Genomic DNA, 20,521 nt, shown 5'->3' with positions numbered 1-20,521 from the left:
AGTTCTTGGTGAGAACCTCCAAAAATACAGTGAATTTGGGGAAGCATTGTGTTTTTAAGATGCCTCAAATTTGAATGGGGCACTGGAAGGTGTTAGTAACATTGGAGTCACATGCATAAGAAATTGAACTCTGTATATCCCATTGTATAGATTTCACTTACCTTTTAAATACAAATCAACTTAGTTCTTTAAAAATATTTACAATAACTGTTATAGCTAGTATTCTCTGTATATTTTATATAAGCACATGAGTTTTACTGAAGTGCACCCCTCAGTTTAGAAATTCAAATTTTTATATGTTTCTACCACTATCTTATTTATGTGTTCCTGTAGAGTAATTTTAACCCAGCAAAATGTCTAGTCTGAATACGTCCAAGTACCTTATAGGTCTGTTTGACGTAGCCAAAATGCCTGCAGACTCTTCGCACACAGCTTTAGTAGGAAACATTGAAGATAAATTTAATTTGTAGAAGAAATTACCTGTGTTTAAATGTGATATCTAATTGAGAGGCAGACAAAGTGATGAATCAGAAAAAGATTCCACATAATAGGACATGCCTAATATTCATGAGAACAGAAAGGAAACACCGGCTCCTGTTGGAAACCAATTTGGCAGTTTCTGTAAACATTGGAAATAGATCTAGCCTCATGATGCAGCTATACCACTCATCAGCACATACAGAAAATATGTTCCAGCATGCCACGATGATATCTGTTCACCTATGTGCCTACAAGCTTTATTTGTGGTAGACAGAAGCTGGAAACAAACTATATTCCCCTCAACTGAAGAATGGGTACCGAAAATGTGGTTCATGTATACAGTGCTTTATTAATCGGCTATGACAAACAATGGCGTCACGAAATTTGCAGGCAAATGACTGAAACAAGGAAGGATGCTGCTGCATGAGGTAACCCATACCCATAAAGACAAACATGGTGTGTGCTCACTTATAAGTGGATATTAGTGGGAAAATAAAGGATAACTAGTCAACAACACACAGAGTCAAAGAAGCTGAGTAACAGAGGGAGAAGTGGGGGATTCTTGAATTTCACTGAGAAAAAAAATAGGATAGACATCTTGGGTGGATGGAGAAGGATCCTGGACAGGAGTGGGACTGGGACTGAGAGCAGGAGGGATCAGGTAGGAGAAATGTGGAGCTAGAGATTGCTGGGAGAGAAGACTAGAATGGGGGCATATCTCTGAAACTGTCTAGAAGGCAAGGGCAATGGAAACTCCCCAGATACCATGAATGTGAGTTTGCTGTAAAACCTAGTAATGGAGAATATGGATCCTTAGTTAGCTATCTTCTCTAACCAGGAAAAACTTCCAATAGAGGTTTTGGCACTTCAACTCAGCTGCAAAATCTTTGGTCTATAATTTGTTCTGCCTACATGATGTGTAGAGACAGGAGCTTAGTATAATTATCATCAGAGAGGTTTCATCCAGCAACTGATGGGAACAGATGCAGAGACCCACAGCCTAACATGATGCATGGCTTGGGGAATCCTGTGAAGGAGTAGGATGAAGAATTAGAGGAGTCAGAGGGGTCAAGGCCACCACAAGAAAACCTGCAGAATCAACTGTCTTGTCACCATTAGGGGCTCAGAAAGAATGAATTTCCAACTACTGAGCTTTCTAGGGCCATAGAATATTAGTGATTGATCTTTTCCAAACATTTCTGCTTCAGCAGAGTCATGATTCTACCACCGTACTTAAAAAAAAAAAAAAAAAAAAAAAACCCTGAATATCCATGTTATCATGGAAGTGGACAGTCTATGAGGATGGATATCTTAGAAATTACCAAACCTGCACTCAAATCCTGTTGGATTCCTAGTGTGGTGCCATATGCATCCAAGCTGCCCTGCCTGAATGAACCCCACAAGAAGTTTAGTAATATTGACAGAGTTCTTGCTGACCCCTTTGCATATCAGGTGGGTATTGAGAAGACTCTCACAGCTGCAAGTTGACAGAAATGAGACTCCAATAATAAGGAAGCTTTTGTCTGTTCCTAATTAAACAAGTAGAAACACTTGTATGGTCATCTTTCTAATCTTTCAAACAGAGAGTGCCAACCCCCTATTTAAGTCACTGTATTGATGTTTTCAGGAAAGAGTGTGAAGCAACCAGTGGATACAAAGCAAAACATGTCACTTAAATAATTAAGATATGATTAAGGGGGTTTATTCCTCATCTGGAACAAACTGAGTCTGGGCATGACAGAGTAATGATTCATAAGAACAAAAGGTCCAAAAGAGGGAAAACAAAGAGAAATGAAGGGAGTGATGTTTCCTAGCCACCAGTTGTGTTTAGACAACAGAGCAATGCAGCCTCTTAAGAAGGAGGATAGAGTATAAAAACACAGAAAGACAGACACCAGGGACAGGATGTGTTGTGTGGCTCTGGACTCAGGGGAAGTTCTGCTGGAATTATGAGTGCTGCGGATGTGTTGAGCCACCTGCTTGTGTTTGAGCAGGAGGACAATCATGGAGCCACTGGACCACGCAATGAGCCCAGAAAGGAAAACTTCAGGACACACTACCAATGCTGCATAGAGGGCTTCAATAATTTGATCACTCCTTACAATGGAGCAGTATTCAAAATTTCGCTTTGTTGTCACATTTTTTGTGTATGTTTTGCTAAATGGGTACACAAAGAAAATGAAATTTATCAACAAGTACAAAACCCAGATAATAAATATGCAGCATCCAATGGACTTCTCAGCTTTGCCTCTATGATTCCAACACGATTTCCTAGGTTTGATTGTCATGGCCTGGAAGACACTCAAGAGACATGTGGTTCCAATGGACACACTCCTGGCAATTTGTTGAATATATACTATGCACTTGCATCCAAAATCATTGAAGAACTGCTTCCATTCCCAAACTGCCATTGTGTGGGGAACTCCTGTAGAGAGGATGGTCAATGCATTGGCTGCCATTATATGCATGAGAATCAAATCTGTGGGCTTTAGTTTGCATTCTCTGTAGTAAACACCTAGATAGTAGAAGATAAGAGAGAAATTTCCCAAAACTCCAGTGGTTGTTTGTAATAAAAAACCAATTTTTATTGCCAGATTCCAGAAATCCATTTTGTGATTCTTCACAATTTCCTTTAGAGAATGTCCACACAATTTCTCTGGTTGAAAGAATAACTGTAAATAATTGCAGATTGGGGTGAAAGAAGAATCCATCAATCCATGGAGCTACTGAGAGACTGAAACAGAACGTCCTTTATTCTCCTGAGTACAAAGCCAGAAGAGACAAATAATAGAACCTCATGCAGAACTTCTGTGTAAGAATGGTTACTTTCCATGTTTTTCCTGTGAGATGGCTCAATACTTATAACACACATAGTGATGGAAAAGAGACAAAAAGTTCCACATGATATGAATCATTAAAGATGATTTGATGTTGGTTAGTGAGAAACAATTAAAAACAAACATGAAGCAAGACATCCGGAATTTATTAATATTTGCTCATAATGGTGCAAAGGAAGAGCACTCTAATAATTATGACAAAAATATTTTTCAATTTTTAATTTATTTTTAATTTATATATTCCCTTTACATCCTGATCATAGCACCCTCCATAGTTGTCTTCCAGTTTCATACTCTTCCCACTTTCTGCCTTGCCCTTGTCCTCAAAAAAGGGAAGCTCGCGCGCGCACACACACACACACACACACACACACACACACACACACACACACACCTCGGTGCATCATGTCCTGAATAGACTGAGTTCATCCTTACGCACTGAGGCCAGACAAGGCAGCCTGGAGAAGGCAAAGTAATCAAAAGCAGGCAACAGAGTCCATAGACAGAAGCCACTCTACTTACTAGGGGACCCACATGGAGATCAAACTTACCATCCATTTCATGTGTGTTGAGGGCCTAGATCCTGTAGGTGAGTGTTCTTTGGTTGGTGCTTCCATCTCTCCATAAGGCAGAAGCAGCTGTGAAGAAGTTAAAACACCTTTGGAGATATTCTGAGACCTTAGAGACCACCAGATACTAGCTGTCTTTTCTCTATGTATTGGCACTGCAGAGGGAATGGATACTGAGCAAAATAGAAAGTATTCTATTAAGTGAATTAATCCATGTCCAAAGATATCACTAGCCTATATTCTGTCTTAACGTACTTTCTTTGCTTATGGTTATAACAGATGTTTGTTTAGGTGGGATAAACCTGTGTTGAGCCAAAGAAATTGTGATGCAGCTCATTAGATGGTTACAAAGAGCTTGCATGAGAGGGGGTGAGAAACAAAGAAAATGTAATATGGGAGTGGAAGAATAAATAATGTGCTTAAAACTGATAAAGTTAATAGGAGTAAAAGTAAAAAGAAAAAGAACTAGATCAATGAAAACACTAAATATAATGAGGTTTTAAAGAAACTAGCTACTTTTAAGTTAGCTAAAACAAAAGAAAATAAAAAATGAACAAAAAGTGAAAGAAAAAAGGAATAAAAATAACAATCTTATACATTTTTGTAAATTGACCAAGAGCCTTATAACTTTTCATTATCTGAATGTGACTGCACACTTTGTAGAATACTGATCACATGTGCTTAGGAAGAAAAAATACAAACCTACATGCTAAGAACAAACCAGTGCTAAGGGTAACAGTAGTATTTTTTTTTTGTAAAAGAAAGAAGAATTTATAATCCAGTGTTGTTTTGGGTGCATAAACCAGGATATCAAATACATGTGCCCATAAATAGTTCATGATCAATTAACCAAAATACACATCATAAAATTCTATAAACTTGTAGACTCCTGAAAAGTCTTACACTATTGTTTTATTCTGCTGTGTTCCGTGTGATGTTTCACTTGGAAAATTCTCATGAGATGTATAGTTATGGAGTCACAACGAAAACAAGAAAGTGATTTGAGTTTAAGGTTTTCGTAGAATGGCAGTTTTGGTGGCAGCTGAGGTCTGCACATAAAATTCATGTAAATAAATTTGAGACTATTAACCCAACATATCTCATCCAATATTTGTGCACAATGATACTGACTGAGCTCAGATACCATGTATTAATGTAAAGTAGTGATGGTACAAAAGAAGACCATGTGTCGGACTGCGCCTCAGTACACATAAGTTGGAGAACACTCTTAGGACAGCAAACCCTATTCCTACAAGGAAAAGTAGAGTGAGAGCCCCTGAAAAAGCCAGGAGAAGAAACTGTAAATTAGTACTAGACCAAAACAAACAATCCCAGAAACACACCATTGTTACATGCTGATCCGCCACGCAAGGACAGTCAACGGCCAGTCAAGAACTAGAAAAAAATTGTCTACAAGGCTTGGTATCTGTAGAAGTTAATATGAGTAGGATGGTGAGCTGGCTGAAATCTTTTAATTAATGTGAGATACCCTTGAATGTTTGGGCCCTTTCAGACTGGTTTGTTCACTGCTCACAGTGTGTTCAGCAGAGGTTGTAAGGAGTCGATGAGGAAAGTGAGTCAGACACGATGGTCAGTGGCTCTTGCACCTCTGAGTGAGTAGCAGTCTGATCACTACTGCATGTCTGACTGACTGTCATTCAGACTGCTTCGGAAACATGGAATGACTTCCATCATGGTGCTTCTTTATTTATACTGGGTTCACAGGACAAAAGCAGACTATTACCCTCTACTGTCTAGACCTGTCTACCTCAATCGGAGAGGATGCCCTTAGGCTTACTGCAATTTGATGTGCTGATGCTGGTTGATAGTCATTGGAGGCCTCTCCTTTTCTTAAGAAAAATGGAGGTGTAGACAGGGTGGAAAGAGGTAGGAAGGACTGAAAGGAGAGAAAGGCTGAGAAACTCCAGTGGGATGTAAGGAAAATAAATTAGTTAATTTTATTTTTAAAAAGTAAAATAAACGAAACCAAGAGTTGCATATTTTTAATGTTTTTTTTCCTCAAGCAATGCAGGGAAATTATTAGAAAATACAGAATGTGTATCTGCCTCCTGTCTTGGACAGGGCAGTATTGTGTGACTTTGGATATTATATACGATGCACAGTCCCTTCTTACAATCTTCTATCTATAAAAAGCCAAAGAGACTCCTCATCCACATATAGTTATTGTCTTTGTGGCACCCGCGCCACCGCGGTACCGAGTTGAGGGCGAGGGACTGCGGATTTAACTCATACACACACATACCCACAGACACACAGACACACACACACACATACACACACACACACACACACACACACACACACACACACACACACACACACACACACACACACACACACACACACAATTACAGAGCGGGTCCTTCATGCTAAAAGAGCAGCAGCCGCAGCAGCCGCAGCAGCCGCCACGGTGGCCGTTTATTATTCTCCTTTCCAGAGTTCCAAAGAGCCTTCTTATAGGCAGCAAAACAGGCTTCCTCCTCCCAGGTGAAACCCCTCAAGTGGTGATTGCACACAGGAGGACAAGTCTCCAGGAAGGGAGGGGCGGGTTCACAGAGCAGTAAACATGACTAGCTAACCAAGATAAACACAGACATGGAAGCTGCTAGAAACAGGACATGAAACAGCAAGACAGGCAGGCAGCCCAGTTGGGCCTGGTTCCTACAGTCTTAATATTCTCCTCAAGCACAGTGGCTCCAAGAACTTTTTACATCACATCTAAACCCACAAACAAATGCAAGTCTATCAAGTTGTTCATTAATTATTTTTTGTCGTATGTCTATAAAATTAACTAATCTTTGTGGTAGAAAGATGGCTCAGTGTCTAAGATCTGGGTTTCTTTATCAGCACCCACATGGTGACACACAGCCACCTCTCATGCCAGTTCCTGCACCTCTGATGTCCTTTCTGGCTCTATGAGTACCTGGCATGCATCTATTACATGGACATTAGCTAATTAATTAACGGTAACTAATTTAAATTTAATATACAAACATTACTTAGATGTGTAAATCAGAAACTTAAATACTAGTAGATATATTTGAGGAAATTGTATCTTATATTACACATAGAATCTTTATCACTAAACACCTACTGATCTGTAAAAAAAGAAACAATATATTATGATCCATAACTATGTATAGGAGATGGAGAGGTTGATCTTTAGATAAGGTCACTTGCTGCTTTTGTAGAAGACAACGATTTGATTTACAGAAGCCACACAATGTATCCCAGTCACCTGTAACTCAGGGTCCATGGAATCCAGTGCCTTCTCCTGCCCTCCGAGGAAATTGCCTGTATACTGTATGCATACATACCGTTGTCAGTTACATAAACATATGAAGTGAAAATTGATTAAATAAAAAAAGAAATCTATTTACACATGTTGACGTTTTTCTCCAGACACATCCCCTCACTGATGAGCTATTGCAATTTATAATAGTTCAGTGAGAGGGAACATGTCTCTTCAGGACTTGTAGCAACTCTTGGGCTCTACAAGTCCAATGGATGTACATATATTTATGGATTTAATGACAGCATTAATTATATTTAGTGGTTTATAAAAAAGAAAAATGAGGAGGAACTTATTGTTAGGGGCCATGCAAGAGGAGAGGCAAAACAGCTTAGAACTAATGGAGTGCCATCCACCTGTTAGCACTGTCGCTGTGGGTGTGCATCTGAGAGGCAGAGCCCCGAGGACTATGTGTTCTGAGGACCTCAAGCTTTTGTGGAGTTTCATTTTGCTTGTGGCGCTCATGTTCACCACTTCCCTCCTATTCTTAGAGTTTTATGGAAACTCTATGGGGTTTCAAGCCCCTCCTTGGGCAGTGCCACTGGCACCTACAATATTAGTGATTGATCTTTTCCAAGCATTGCTGCAGGAGCCGACTAATGATTCAACCACCAGACTTAGAAATAATTTAGAGATGCAGATGTAAAGTTAAATGACTGGCATTCTCTTTCCATAAATAAATGGAGAACACACAGGTTTTTATCTTCCTGAGTCTGTGTGACCTGGCTTAATGTTATCCATTATCAGTCCATTGATATTTCTACACATGCTATGATTATGCCTTTTAATGTAGTAAAATTATAGTACATTTTATATATGAAAAGGGTTTAATGTTGGATTTCTCTGTTTATGCATATGTAGGAAGGCTCCATTTCATTGCTACAATAAATAAAACAGCAATGAAAATCGATATTCAAATATTTTTATGGTATGATATGGAGTTCACTGGGCACAGGGCCAGCATTTGAATACTTCAGTCTAATCATAGTTGGAATTTTTAGCTTCTCAGCAAACCCCAAACTGACCTCCTTAATAGCTGTATTAAATTGTCCAAATATTTTTTGTTGAGGTTAACATTATCATGATACCAAACAAATAAGACAGAACAATATCAAATAAAGTTATTATCAAATAAGCATGAGGATAAAAAATTCTCACTAAAATATTAGCAAATAATTTTCAAAATCATGTCAAAACAATTGTTCTTTTGCATTGATATCTGTCTGAAGTAACAGATATTACTTTTATTTTCTATGGGACTGGTGAAGTCTCTAGAAGTTATGATGGTACTACAGTCTTCACAAGAACAATTTCATGGCCAGACACGGTTTCAGCATTCTTTACAGGTAGGATGTTGGTCCCCAAAACTGGCTGTGGTCGCCATATGCATCCAAACTGCCCTGCCTGGATGAACATCACAAGAAGTTTAGTAGTATTGACAGAGTTGCTCATCCGTTCGCTTATCATTTGAGCAAAGAGAAGACTCTCACAGCTGCAAGTTAACAGAAACGAGACTCAAATAATATCTCAGGTTTCCTCATTTGCTAATCCAATAAGCTGAAAACCTTGTATGGTCACCTTTCTAGCCTTTCAAAGACAAAGTGTCACCTACCTATTTAAGTCAGTGTATTGGCATTTTGAGGATAGAGTGTGAATTAACCAGTGGATACCAGGCAAAATATATCACTTAAATAATGAAAATATGAAAAAGAGAGGTTATTCCTTATCCAGAATAAACTGAGTCTGGGCATAACAGAGTAATGATTCATAAGGACAAAAGGTCCAAAAGAGGGAAAACAAAGAGAAATCAAGGCAGTGATGTTCACTAGCCACCAGTTGTGTTTAGACAACAGAGCAATGCAGCGTCTTAGGAAGGAGGATAGAGTATAAAAGCAGAAGAAGATAGACACCAGGGACAGGATATTCTCAGTAGCTCTGGACTCAAGGGAAGTTCTACTGGAATTATGAGTGCTGTGGGTGTGTTGAACCACCTGTTTGTGTCTGAACAGCAGAACAATCATAGAGCCACTGGACCACGCAATGAGCACAGAAAGGAAGACTTCAGGACACACTACCAATGCTGCATAGAGGGCATCACTAATTGGATCACTCCCTACAGTGGAGCAGTATTCAAAATCTCGCTTTCTTGTCCCATTGTTTGTGATTCTTTTGCTAAATGTGTACACAAAGAAAATGAAATTTATCAACAAGTAGAAAATCCAGATAATAAATAGGCAGGATCCAATGTACTTCTCAGCTTGGCTTTTGTGATCTGACCAACACGATTTCCTAGGATTGATGGTGACAGCCTGAAAGACACTCAAGAGACATGTGGTTCCCATGGACACACTCCGGGCAGTTCGTTGAATGTACAATATGAACTTGCATCCAAAATCAGTCAAGAACTGCTTCAATCCCCAAACTGCCATTGTTTGGGGAACTCCTGCAGAGAAAATAATCAAGGCATTGGCTGCCATTAGATGCATGAGAATCAAATCTGTGGGCTTCAGTTTGCATTCTCTGTAGTAAAGACCTAGATAGCAGACCATAAGGGAGAAATTCCCCCAAATTCCAGTGGTTGTTTGTGATAAGAACACAATTTTAATTGCCAGATTCCAGAAGTCCATTTTGTGATTCAACACAATTTGCTTTAGTGTATGTCCACACTATTTCTCTGGTTTAATGAATAACTGCCAATGATTGCAGCTTGCGGGGAAAGAAGAATCCACCAACCATAGAGCCACTGAGAGACTGAAACAGAGGGTCCTTTATACTCCCGAGTACAAAGCCAGAAGAGACGCATAATAACACCTATTCCAGAACTTGTTTGTAATAATGGCTATTTTCCACGTTTTAACTGTGAGATGGCTCAATACTTATAATGTAAATAATGATGGAAGAAGAGATAAAAAGTTTTACACGATATGAATCATTCAAGATGATTTGATGTTGGCCAGTGAGAATAATAAATAAATGATCATAAAACAAATAGTAGTAAAAACAAACATGATGCAAGACATTCTGAATTCATTGATATTTGCTCTGAATGCTGAAGAACAAGAACAGTTAAATAATTTCAACAGACTATTTAATTTTTAAATTTGTTTTTAATTTAATTCACTTTACATCCTGATCACAGCCCCCTCCATAGTCATCTTCCACTTCCTCCCTCTCATGCACTTCCCCCTACCTGCCTTCCTGTTGCTCTCAGACAAGGGGAGCCCATCACACACACACACACACACACACACACACACACACACACACACACCTTGGTACGTCAAGTCCCAAAAGGACTGACTTTGTCCTCATGCTCTGAGGTCAGACAAGGCAGCCTGGGTAAGGTAAAATGATTGAAAGCAGGACACAGAGTCCATACACAGAAGGCATTCTACTTAGTAGGGGACCCACATGAAGATCAAACTGATCATCCATCACATGTGTGTTGAGGGCCTAGATCAAGTAGATACATGTTCTTTGGTTGGTGCTTCCATCTCTCCATAAGGCAGAAGCAGCTGTGAAGAAGTTAAAACATGTGTGGAGATATTCTGAGACCTTAGAGACTATCAAATACTAGCTGTCTTTTCTCTATATGTTGGCACTGCAGAGGGAATTGATACTGAACAAAATAGAAAGAATTCTATTAAGTGAATTAATCCAGGTCCAAAGAGATCACTAGCCTATATTCTCTCTTAATTTAGTTTCTTTGCTTGTGGTTATAACAGATATTTGTTTATGTGGGATAAACGTCTTGAGCCAAAGAAATTGTGATGCAGCTCATTAGATGGTTACAAAGAGCTTGCATGAGAGGGGGTGAGAAAACAAAGAAAATTTAACATGAAAGTAGAAGAATAAATAATGTGCGTAAAACAGATAAGGTTAATAAGAGCAAAAATGGAGAGAAAAAGAGTTAGATCAACCAAAACACTAAATATATAAAGAGGGTTTTTAAAAAAGCTAGCTACTTTTAAGTTAACTAAAACAAAGGAAAATTTAAAAAATGAACAAAAATAATAGTATTGTACATTTTTGTAAATTCACCAAGAGCTTATAACTTTTCATTATCTGAATGTGACGGCAAACTTTGTAGAATAATGATCACATCTGCTTAGGAAGAAAAAATACAAACCTACATGCTAAGAACAAACCAGTGCTAAGGATAACAACAGTAATTTTTTTTTGTCTAAGAAAGAAGAATTGATAATCCAGTGTTGTCTTGTGTGCATAATCCAAGATATCAAGTACATGTGCCCAAAAATAGTTCATGATCAATTAATCAACATACACATCATAAAATTCTATAAACTTGTAGACTCCTGACAAGTCTTACATTACTGTTTTATTCTACTGTGTTCCATGTGATGTTTCACTTGGAAAATTTCCATGAGATATATGGCTATGAAGTCACAAAGAAAACAAGAAAGTGATTTTGATTTAAGGTTTTCGTTGAATGGCAGTTTTGGTGGTAGCTGAGATATACACATAAAATTCATGGAATTACATTTGAGAGCATTATTCCAACATACATCATCCAATATTTGTGCACAATGATATTGACTGAGCTCTGATACCATGCATTAGTGTAAAGTAGTGATGGTACAAAAGAGGACAATGTGTTGGACTGCACCTCAGTACACCTAAGTAGGACAATACTCTTAGGGCAGCAAACCCTATTCCTACAAAGAAACGTAGGTGCTTCTTATTTTTAATCTTTTATTACATCTCAATGGTTATCCCATCCCTTGTATCCTCCCATTATTCCCTCCCTCCAATTTTCCCCTTATTCCCTTCCCCTATGACTGTTCCTGAGGCGGATATCCTCCCCCTTTATATGCTCATAGGGTATCAAAGTCTCATCTTGATAGCCTGCTATCCTTCCTCTGAGTGCCACCAGGTCTCCCCCTCCAGGAGACATGGTCAAATATGAGGCACCAGAGTACCTGTGAAAGTCATACCCCACTCTCCACTCAACTGTGGAGAATGTTCTGCCCATTGGCTAGATCTGGGTAGGGGTTTAAAGTTTACCACCTGTATTGTCCTTGGCTAGTGTCTTAGTTTGAGTAGGTGCTTCTTTATTTATACAGGGTTCACAGAACAAAAGGAGACCAATGATTACCCCAAAGGTACAGATTATGTGTTTGGCTTTTTTCATTATATTTCTAGGTTTACAAGTTCAGTCACAAATAGAAAATACAACTTGAAAAGATTTTACTTTTATCATTCCTATAACTCCAGTGTAAAGAATCTTAAGAATGTGTCCTCCAAATATAACATATTTATTATATAATAGATTGCTTTTAGACTGGCAGTGTTTAGAGTTTGAAAACACTCCAGACAAATAGAGAACATATGAGCAAGTCTTCTCAGGAATAGCAAATACTAAATCCAAACATCTTTTACTATATGGTTCATCATCTGTGCTATAAAGTCAGTAACATTTACTTTGGCCAATCAGATTATTCTTACATTTGGAATATGACTAACCGAGGAGAGATAAGTCAGGACATGTTTGGTCTTAGCCAACCTTGCACAGTACTTGTGATGCCACCTCTCTTCCATGACACCTTCCCAAGTTCAAATGGAAGAGACTTCAAATCAGTCATTGCACCAATGATCATTAAATACAGAATCAGTTACTAATGCCTCTAAAAGCAGAAGACAAGTGAGGTGTCAAATAAAAATATGTTTACATCCAGAAACTGATAACATACTTGCCCTACCCAGGAATGGGAGCTTCTTATAATTCCATTTAAATGTGCACTATGGGAATGAAATCATGATGAGTTCACTCCTCCTCTTCATCCTCTGTCTTCTCCACCACCACCTCCTCCTCCTTCTCCTCCTCATCCTCCTCCTCCTCCTCTTCCTCCGCCTCGTCCTCTTACTACTACTACTAGATACACTATATGTCACGTAGAGTAAGGTGAATTTTCACAATCATTTACTACACTACTCCTTCAGCAACTTTTTAAATGGCCTGCCGTGTCCTGTTGTAGCCTCAGTCAGTCACAGTCAGCAAATTAAATCACAGTAAGAACCAATAGGACCTGGGGCAAAGTTAGGAACACTTCTGTCATTCCCACTCACCTCTTAGTTATGAAATTATTCCTATCTCTCTCAGTTCCATGGATCTTTTTCTACACAAACTTCCCCCTAACACACTTGAACATAGAGTAAGTCCTCTCTTCTTCACTGACTCTGCCACTCAGACTGACAGCAAAGCACTCACCTGGATTCTTGCTTCTGCAGGATGGTGACTTCATTCAGCACATCTCAGACTCATTATTAAGCAGGGCTGTAAGAGAGCCAGCTCAAGACCAGAAGGTGAGGTCTGTGTCACTGTGACCTCACCTCCCTGCAGAACTGCAATTTTCTTTTCATCTGTAGTGGTGATTACAATGCTGGCTTTGGGAGACAAAATTATTAATGAAACCTTCTCTAGTTGTCAATTAACAAAAAGTTTTAAGAGTTCTTTGTGAGTACCTCCAAAAATAAAGTGAATTTGGGGAAGCATTGTGTTTTTAAGATGCCTCAAATTTGAATGGGGCACTGGAAGGTGTTAGTAACATTGGAGTCACATGCATAAGAAACTGAACTCTGTATATCCCTTTGTATATAGATTTCACTTACCTTTTAAATACAAATCAACTTAGTTCTTTTAAAAATATTTACAATAACTGTTATAGTTAGTATTCTCTGTATATTTTATATAAGCACATGAGTTTTATTCAAGTGCACCCCTCAGTTTACAATTTCAAATTTTATATCTTTCTACCACTATCTTATTTTTATGTGTTCCTGTAGAGTCATTTTAACCCAGCAAAATGTCTAGTCTGAATACGTCCAAATACCTTATTGGTCTGTGTGACGTAGCCAAAATGCCCGCAGACTCTTCGCACACAGCTTTAGTAGGAAACAGTGAAGGTAAAGTTAATTTGTAGAAGAAATTACCTGTGTTTAAATGTGATATCTAATTGAGAGGCTGACAAAGTGATGAATCAGAAAAAGATTCCACATAATAGGATATGCCTAACATTCACGAGAACAGAAAGGAAACACCGGCTCCTGTTGGAAACCAATTTGGCAGTTTCTTTAAACATTGGAAATAGATCTAGCCTCATGATGCAGCTATACCACTCATCAGCATATACAGAAAATGTGTTCCAGCATGCTACAATGACATTTGTTCAACTATGTGCCTTCAAGCTTTATTTTTGGTAGCCAGAAACTGGAAACAACCTATCTACCCTTCAACTAAAGAATGGATACTGGAAATGTGGTTCACGTATACAGTGCTTTATCAATCAGCTATCACAAGCAATGACGTCATGAAATTTGCAGGCAAATGATTGAAACAAAGAAAGATGCTGCTGCATGAGGTAACCCATACCCATAAAGACAAATATGGTGTGTGATCACTTATAAGTGGATATTAGCTGTAAAATAAAGGATAACTAGCCAACAATCCACAGAGTCAAAGAGCTAAGTAACAGAGAGAGCCGTGGGGGACTCTTTAATTTCATTGAGAAAAAGAAATAGGATAGACATCTTGGGTGGATGGAGAAGGATTCTGGACAGGAGTGGGACTGAGAATGGGAGGAGGAGGGATCAGGTAGGGGAACGATGGAGCTAGAGAGTGCTGGGAAAGAAGCCTAGAATGGGGGCATATCTCTGAAACTGTGTAGAAGTCAAGAGGATTGGAAACTCCCAGGACACCATGAATGCGACTTTGCTATAACTACTAGTATGTAGAATATGGATCCTTAATTGTTCACCTTCTCTAACCAGGAAAGACTTCCAACAGAGGTTTTGGCACTTCAACCCAGCTGCAAAATCTTTGGTCTATAATTTGTCCTGCCTACATTATATGTAGAGACAGAACCCTTGTATAATTATCATCAGAGAGGTTTCACCCAGGAACTGACAGAAACAGATGCAGAGACCCAGAGCATAACATGACGCATGGCTTGGGGAATCCTGTGAAGGAGTAGGAAGAAGAATTAAAGGAGTCAGAGGGGTCAGGGACACCACAAGAAACCTACAGTATCCAATATCTTGGCACCATTAAGGGCTCAGAAAGAATGAATTTCCAACCAATGAGCTTTCCTGGGACATACAATATTAGTGATTGATCATTGACAGGTATTTCTGTTGCGGCCTACTAATGATTCTGCCCCCACAGTTAGAAATAACATATAGATGTAGATTATTAACAAAGATAGGTTAAGATGTTTTGTAGTGGCTTTCCTGTATAAAAATTTGGGGAGCAATTTGAAGTTGGAGAGGCACACTCTTGATAGTAGTGCAAGGGATGTTTTGAGTTCAGGCTTCAGGAAGAATGGCAGCCTGACTAGAACTCGATAATGTGCTTCTATAACTAAAGGTGCATGGATGATAAAAATGATTATTAGTTACTTATACACATTTTTGCACTTATATTTCTGAAATTATTTAAAGAAATATTAAGGAATATGGATGCGCATCCTGATGGTCTAAAATAAAAATGGCTGATTGCTTTTTATATAAAAGTTTATGTTTTTTAAACCTTTATGAGTTCATTTTTATAAGATTACAATTTAATATGAATAATAAAATGATTAGAGCCTTTTTTGTAACCATGAATTACAGCCTGATTTCCCCCCCACATTTGTAGTAAATAAAACCATGTTTGAAAAACATATCTTGACTGCTTTCATTTTGTTAATATATAATAAGTTGTTTACATAAGATTGTCTGTGGGTTCTTGAGAGGAATTTGTTTTTTCAATTGCAAAACATGAAGTATACGATCATGTGTCATTGTAATCACTGATTTCAAGAAACAGGATGAAATCACATTGTAATTTTTAAATTGCTTGAAAGCTTTTGCCATGATATATAAAGTTGTTGAGCTTAGTTTCATCCTCTGTGTCGTGTGTGTGTGTGTGTGTGTGTACTCATGTCACATTCATTGTTGACCCCACATCTGTTTCTCAGACAACAGAACACTGCTGGAGCTGGCTTTTTAAAAATTAGGGAGGGAAGATGTTAGGGGAGATACAGGTAGAATTAGGAGGGAGCAATTAGGCATAGATTTATGATCATATTTCATTATACACATGTATGAAGTTGCCAAAGAATAAAAAGGATCAGAAGGAAATATCTATGGATAATGATATAATAATTCTATATAGTAGCTTAAAATATTATATATTTTCTATTTAATTCTTGAGTCAATTTTTGGATATTTATGCATTGTCTTGTATTTTCCTGTGTGACCAGGATTAAGATTAGGAGTCAGAAAATAAAACAGATACAGAAAGGGGTCCGAGTGTCTTAAAAAAGCTATATTTTATGGAAAACAATTCTATTAACATTTATAGCATCGAATGGATAAAGAGACTGTGGTACATTTACACTATGAAATACTACTCAGCTATTAAAAAAAAGGAATTCCAGAAATTTGTGGACGAATGGATTGAACTAGAAATTATCATAATGAGTCAGTTCACCCAGAAGCAAAAAGAGACAAGTGATATATACTCACTTATATTGAGACACTAGCCCAAGGGGCATGTCCCATGAAAGACTTTACTTACCAGGAAAGTGGGTCAGAGGGGAGGACTTTAGGTGAGAGAAGCATGGGAGAATGGGGAAATAGAAGGATCCAGAGTGCCCTGGAAACCTACAAAAAGAACATCGTGATGGGTGGATCTGGGTCCTGGGGTCCTGTTCAAACTATGGCACCAACCAAGGAAAATATAGGCAGTAAACTTTGAACCCCTACCTAGGCCTAGCTGATGGACAGGACATTCTCCACCGTTGAATGGAGAGTGAGTTCTGACTTTCATACAAACTCTGGTACCCCATTTCTGACCACGGCCCCTGGATGGGGAGGCCTGTTGGCATTCAGAGGATGGATAACAGGTCACCAAGAAGAGATTCGATAAACTATGAACATATACAGGGGGAGGAGGCCACCCTCAGTCATAGACATAGGGGAGGGGAGTAGGAGGAAATGGGAGGGAGGGAGGAATGGGAGATTGCAAGGGATGGGCTAAAAATTGGGATGTAACATGAATAAATTAATAAAGTATTTTTAAAAAGATTTATAGCATCTTATTTATAGTTTTCTAGGAAACAGAAGTGAAGAAATAATGATGATGATGATGATGATAAAAATAATAAATAATAATAATAAATAGACTATCATAAAATGACACACAAGTCAATGAGAAGTTAAAGCAAACAATCCTACACAAGATGAGCACAAGCTATTTTAACGAAAACATAAAAAATCAAGCACACAGCAGCCTTGCGGTCTAACCTTAGCCCCTTAGTGTGTGAAAAAGTTGTTTCTCATAATCAGAAACGGCAGCACACCTAAAGGTCTGCTCCAGAAAACATCTGGCTCTTCCATTACATGTTTCTGGCTTTAGAGAAGAAGCTGTGTCCCTTCTATATACAATAGACCCTCAGCAGAAGCCTTTGTCAATTGGGTTCCTCAAACCTGTGCACATATCTAAACTAGTGTGTATGCAAAATCACCATTGTTATTGAATTTTCACAAAGAAATAATGGCTAATATGGCCATTAATTAATTAGATGGACTTAAGAATCACAAATATGTACATATATTGTATTAAATATATTTATCACTTTGATACATTGAATATCCAAGTAATCATGGAAGTGGACATTCTGTGAGGATGGATATCTCAGACTTCCCAGACTGTCACTAAGATTCTCTTGGATTCTTGGTGAGGTGCTTGTCAAATGAGCAGAAGAACTATTGCACATTGATAGAACTTTTGATTTTGAAAGCATCACACCAGCAGCAGAACAGGATGTCAATAGAATAGTATGTAAGTGTATAAATATGTATACATGTAAAATCATCAAAGAATAATTTATACCAAGAAAAAGAAAAGCATTTTTCTTAATTATTAAGCAAAAGAATCTCTATAAAAAAAGGTATTCCATACAGCTATACCATGTAAGTTCCAGTCTATATGTCATTATAGCATTTTAAATGTTTTGGCATTCAATGTTAGGGACCTTTTTCAATTTGGAATGAATTTTTTGTGCAAACTTGTAGATACAAATCTAATGTTATTTTCCTCATTGTGGAAATTAAATTTTGACAGCACCATTTTTTGACAATGCTTTTTTTGATCCATCATGGGTTTTTGGCACATTTTTCAAATATTAAATGGCTGAGGGTATATGTACTCATGTTTGGGTCCTCAATTTATTCTCTTTTTTTTACATCTGTGTACTACTAATGGCAATGCCATATAATTTCATTATTATGTCTTTATAGTATTTCTTAAGATTGTAATGGTAATCCCCCCCGCGTTGATATTGATTGCTATGGCTAACTAGCGTCTTTTGTGATGCCATATAAATTTTAGAATTATTTTACTCTATTTCTGTAAAGAATGAGATGTGGTTTTTCATTGGGATTGTATTTATTAAATGTGTAAAATAGACAGGTAGTTAAAAATGGGTCACAGCTTCTATCCATCTGGACAGTCATGGACTTTGCCAAGACAGGGAGAAAGAAGCATAGCATGGTATCCATTTGATGTTTGATCTTCGCTATAACAACATATGAATTACACAAAAAAATGAATCTTGTTTCATATTGATACTTCCATATATAAGCTCAGACATTACATCACACAACATTATATTCAACATCTAACTATCTGGAAGAGCTCTAGGCATATTGACAGTTAGAATGGGAATTGAATTCCCAAGTCTCTGAGGGGGTTGAGGACCAGGTAGCTTAGTTTTACAAAGAAGCTTAAGCAGTTCTGGGTTAGGATGGTTTTAGCTCTAGATAAATGTGATAAGAGGATAATGAGACTATGTGATGGAGCTTGATTTATGTTCAGAAATTTAGACTCACCAAGGTAGGAAAGATGTCTTCTTCAAGGCTGACAAATACAAGTAGCCCAAACAATAAGAATGTAACATTTATACAATTCCTGACTGTGTCACCATTCTTCTTGCCATAGGTAATCTATTGTATATATGTGTAATACTATAAATGTATACGTAAAAATATAAAATAATTTCAAGAAAACTTTAAACAATGAACAGCATGGAGAGGGAGAAATAACACTTTGGTTTTAAGCTTTTGGCTTTCTACTCTTGGCATGTCATGTGACCTAGCTGGCCTTTTCTATCTCGGACATGAACTGAGTAGTAAATTCAGTTGGGTGCTTTGTCTGCCTTTCTGAGTTAGTAGGATTTTACTTCAACATCCTATCTCCTGAGTCTTTATAATGAAAATTAGGTGATTGGGATTCTTTTTCTTTAGAACAACTGGAGAACATGTAATTTTTTTCTTCCTGGATTTGTGTGACCTGGCTTAATGTTATCCATAATTAGTCCATCAATTTTTCTACACAAGTTATGATTCTATCTTTCACTATAGTCAAGTTATAGTACATTTTCTACATGAAAAGTATTTAATGCTGGGTTTATCTGTTTATGTATATGTAGGAAGACACCATTTCATTGCTACAATAAATAAAACAGCAAGGATAATTCATATTCAAATATTTCTATGGTATGAGATGGAGTTCACTGGGTATAGGCCCAGGATTTGATCACTTCTATCTAATCATACTTCCAATTTTTAGCTTTTCAACAAATCTCAGAACTGACTCCCATAATATCTATATTAATTTCTCCAAATACATTTGGCTGAGGTTAGTGTTATCATGATGCCAAACAGATAAAGACAGAACAATGACAAATAAAGTTATTATCAAATAAGCATGATGATAAAAATTCTCACTAAAATCTTAGCTAACAATCTTCAAAATTACGTTAAAGCCATCATTCTTTTGGATTGATATCTGTTTGAGGTAACATATATAACTCTTATGATGATATTACTCTTGTGATGGTACTACAGCCTTCTGAAGAACAAGTTCATGGGCACACATGGTTTCAGTTTTTTTTTTCAGGTAGAATGTTTGCCCCTAAAACTGGCTGTGATAGGCTTAAGCATCCAAGCAGCCTTTTGTGGATGAATGCCACAAGAAATTTTGTGCTATTGACAGAGTTCTTGCTGACCTCTTTGTTTATCAGGTGGGCAAAGAGAAGACTCTCACAGCTGCAAACTGACAGAAATGAACTCAAGTAATATGATCAGCTTTAGTTGGCTGCTAATTCAACAAGCTGAAAAGCTTGTATGGTCATTTTTCTAACCTTAAAAAGACAAAGTGCCAACCACCCATTAAAGTCACTGTATTGATCTTTTGAGGATAGAGTGTGAATTAACCAATGGATACCAAGCAAATCATTATTTAAATAATTAAACTATGA

At 37.7% G+C, this 20,521-nt stretch overlaps 2 protein-coding genes across 2 annotated transcripts; both read right to left on the bottom strand.

The window, feature by feature from the left end:
- Positions 1 to 2,171: 2,171 nt before the first annotated feature.
- On the bottom strand, positions 2,172 to 3,098 carry LOC127203600 (vomeronasal type-1 receptor 4-like). The gene has a single exon (XM_051162425.1). The coding sequence runs from the start codon at positions 3,087 to 3,089 to the stop codon at positions 2,172 to 2,174; it is 918 nt and encodes a 305-aa protein (XP_051018382.1). The 5' UTR covers positions 3,090 to 3,098.
- Positions 3,099 to 8,854: 5,756 nt separating this feature from the next.
- Positions 8,855 to 9,835, bottom strand: LOC127203063 (vomeronasal type-1 receptor 4-like). The gene has a single exon (XM_051161875.1). The coding sequence runs from the start codon at positions 9,824 to 9,826 to the stop codon at positions 8,855 to 8,857; it is 972 nt and encodes a 323-aa protein (XP_051017832.1). The 5' UTR covers positions 9,827 to 9,835.
- Between the last annotated feature and the right edge of the window lie 10,686 nt (positions 9,836 to 20,521).

This window comes from Acomys russatus, chromosome 19 (genome assembly GCF_903995435.1).
Source record: "Acomys russatus chromosome 19, mAcoRus1.1, whole genome shotgun sequence".
In the NCBI taxonomy this organism is placed as follows: Eukaryota; Metazoa; Chordata; class Mammalia; order Rodentia; family Muridae; genus Acomys; species Acomys russatus.
This window is presented reverse-complemented; position numbering and strand designations above follow the sequence as displayed.

Excerpts from the sequence above, each read along its gene's own strand:
- LOC127203063 (XM_051161875.1), bottom strand. The coding sequence starts at position 9,826 with ATGGACTTCTGGAATCTGGCAATTAAAATTGTGTTCTTATCACAAACA.
- LOC127203600 (XM_051162425.1), bottom strand. The coding sequence starts at position 3,089 with ATGGATTTCTGGAATCTGGCAATAAAAATTGGTTTTTTATTACAAACA.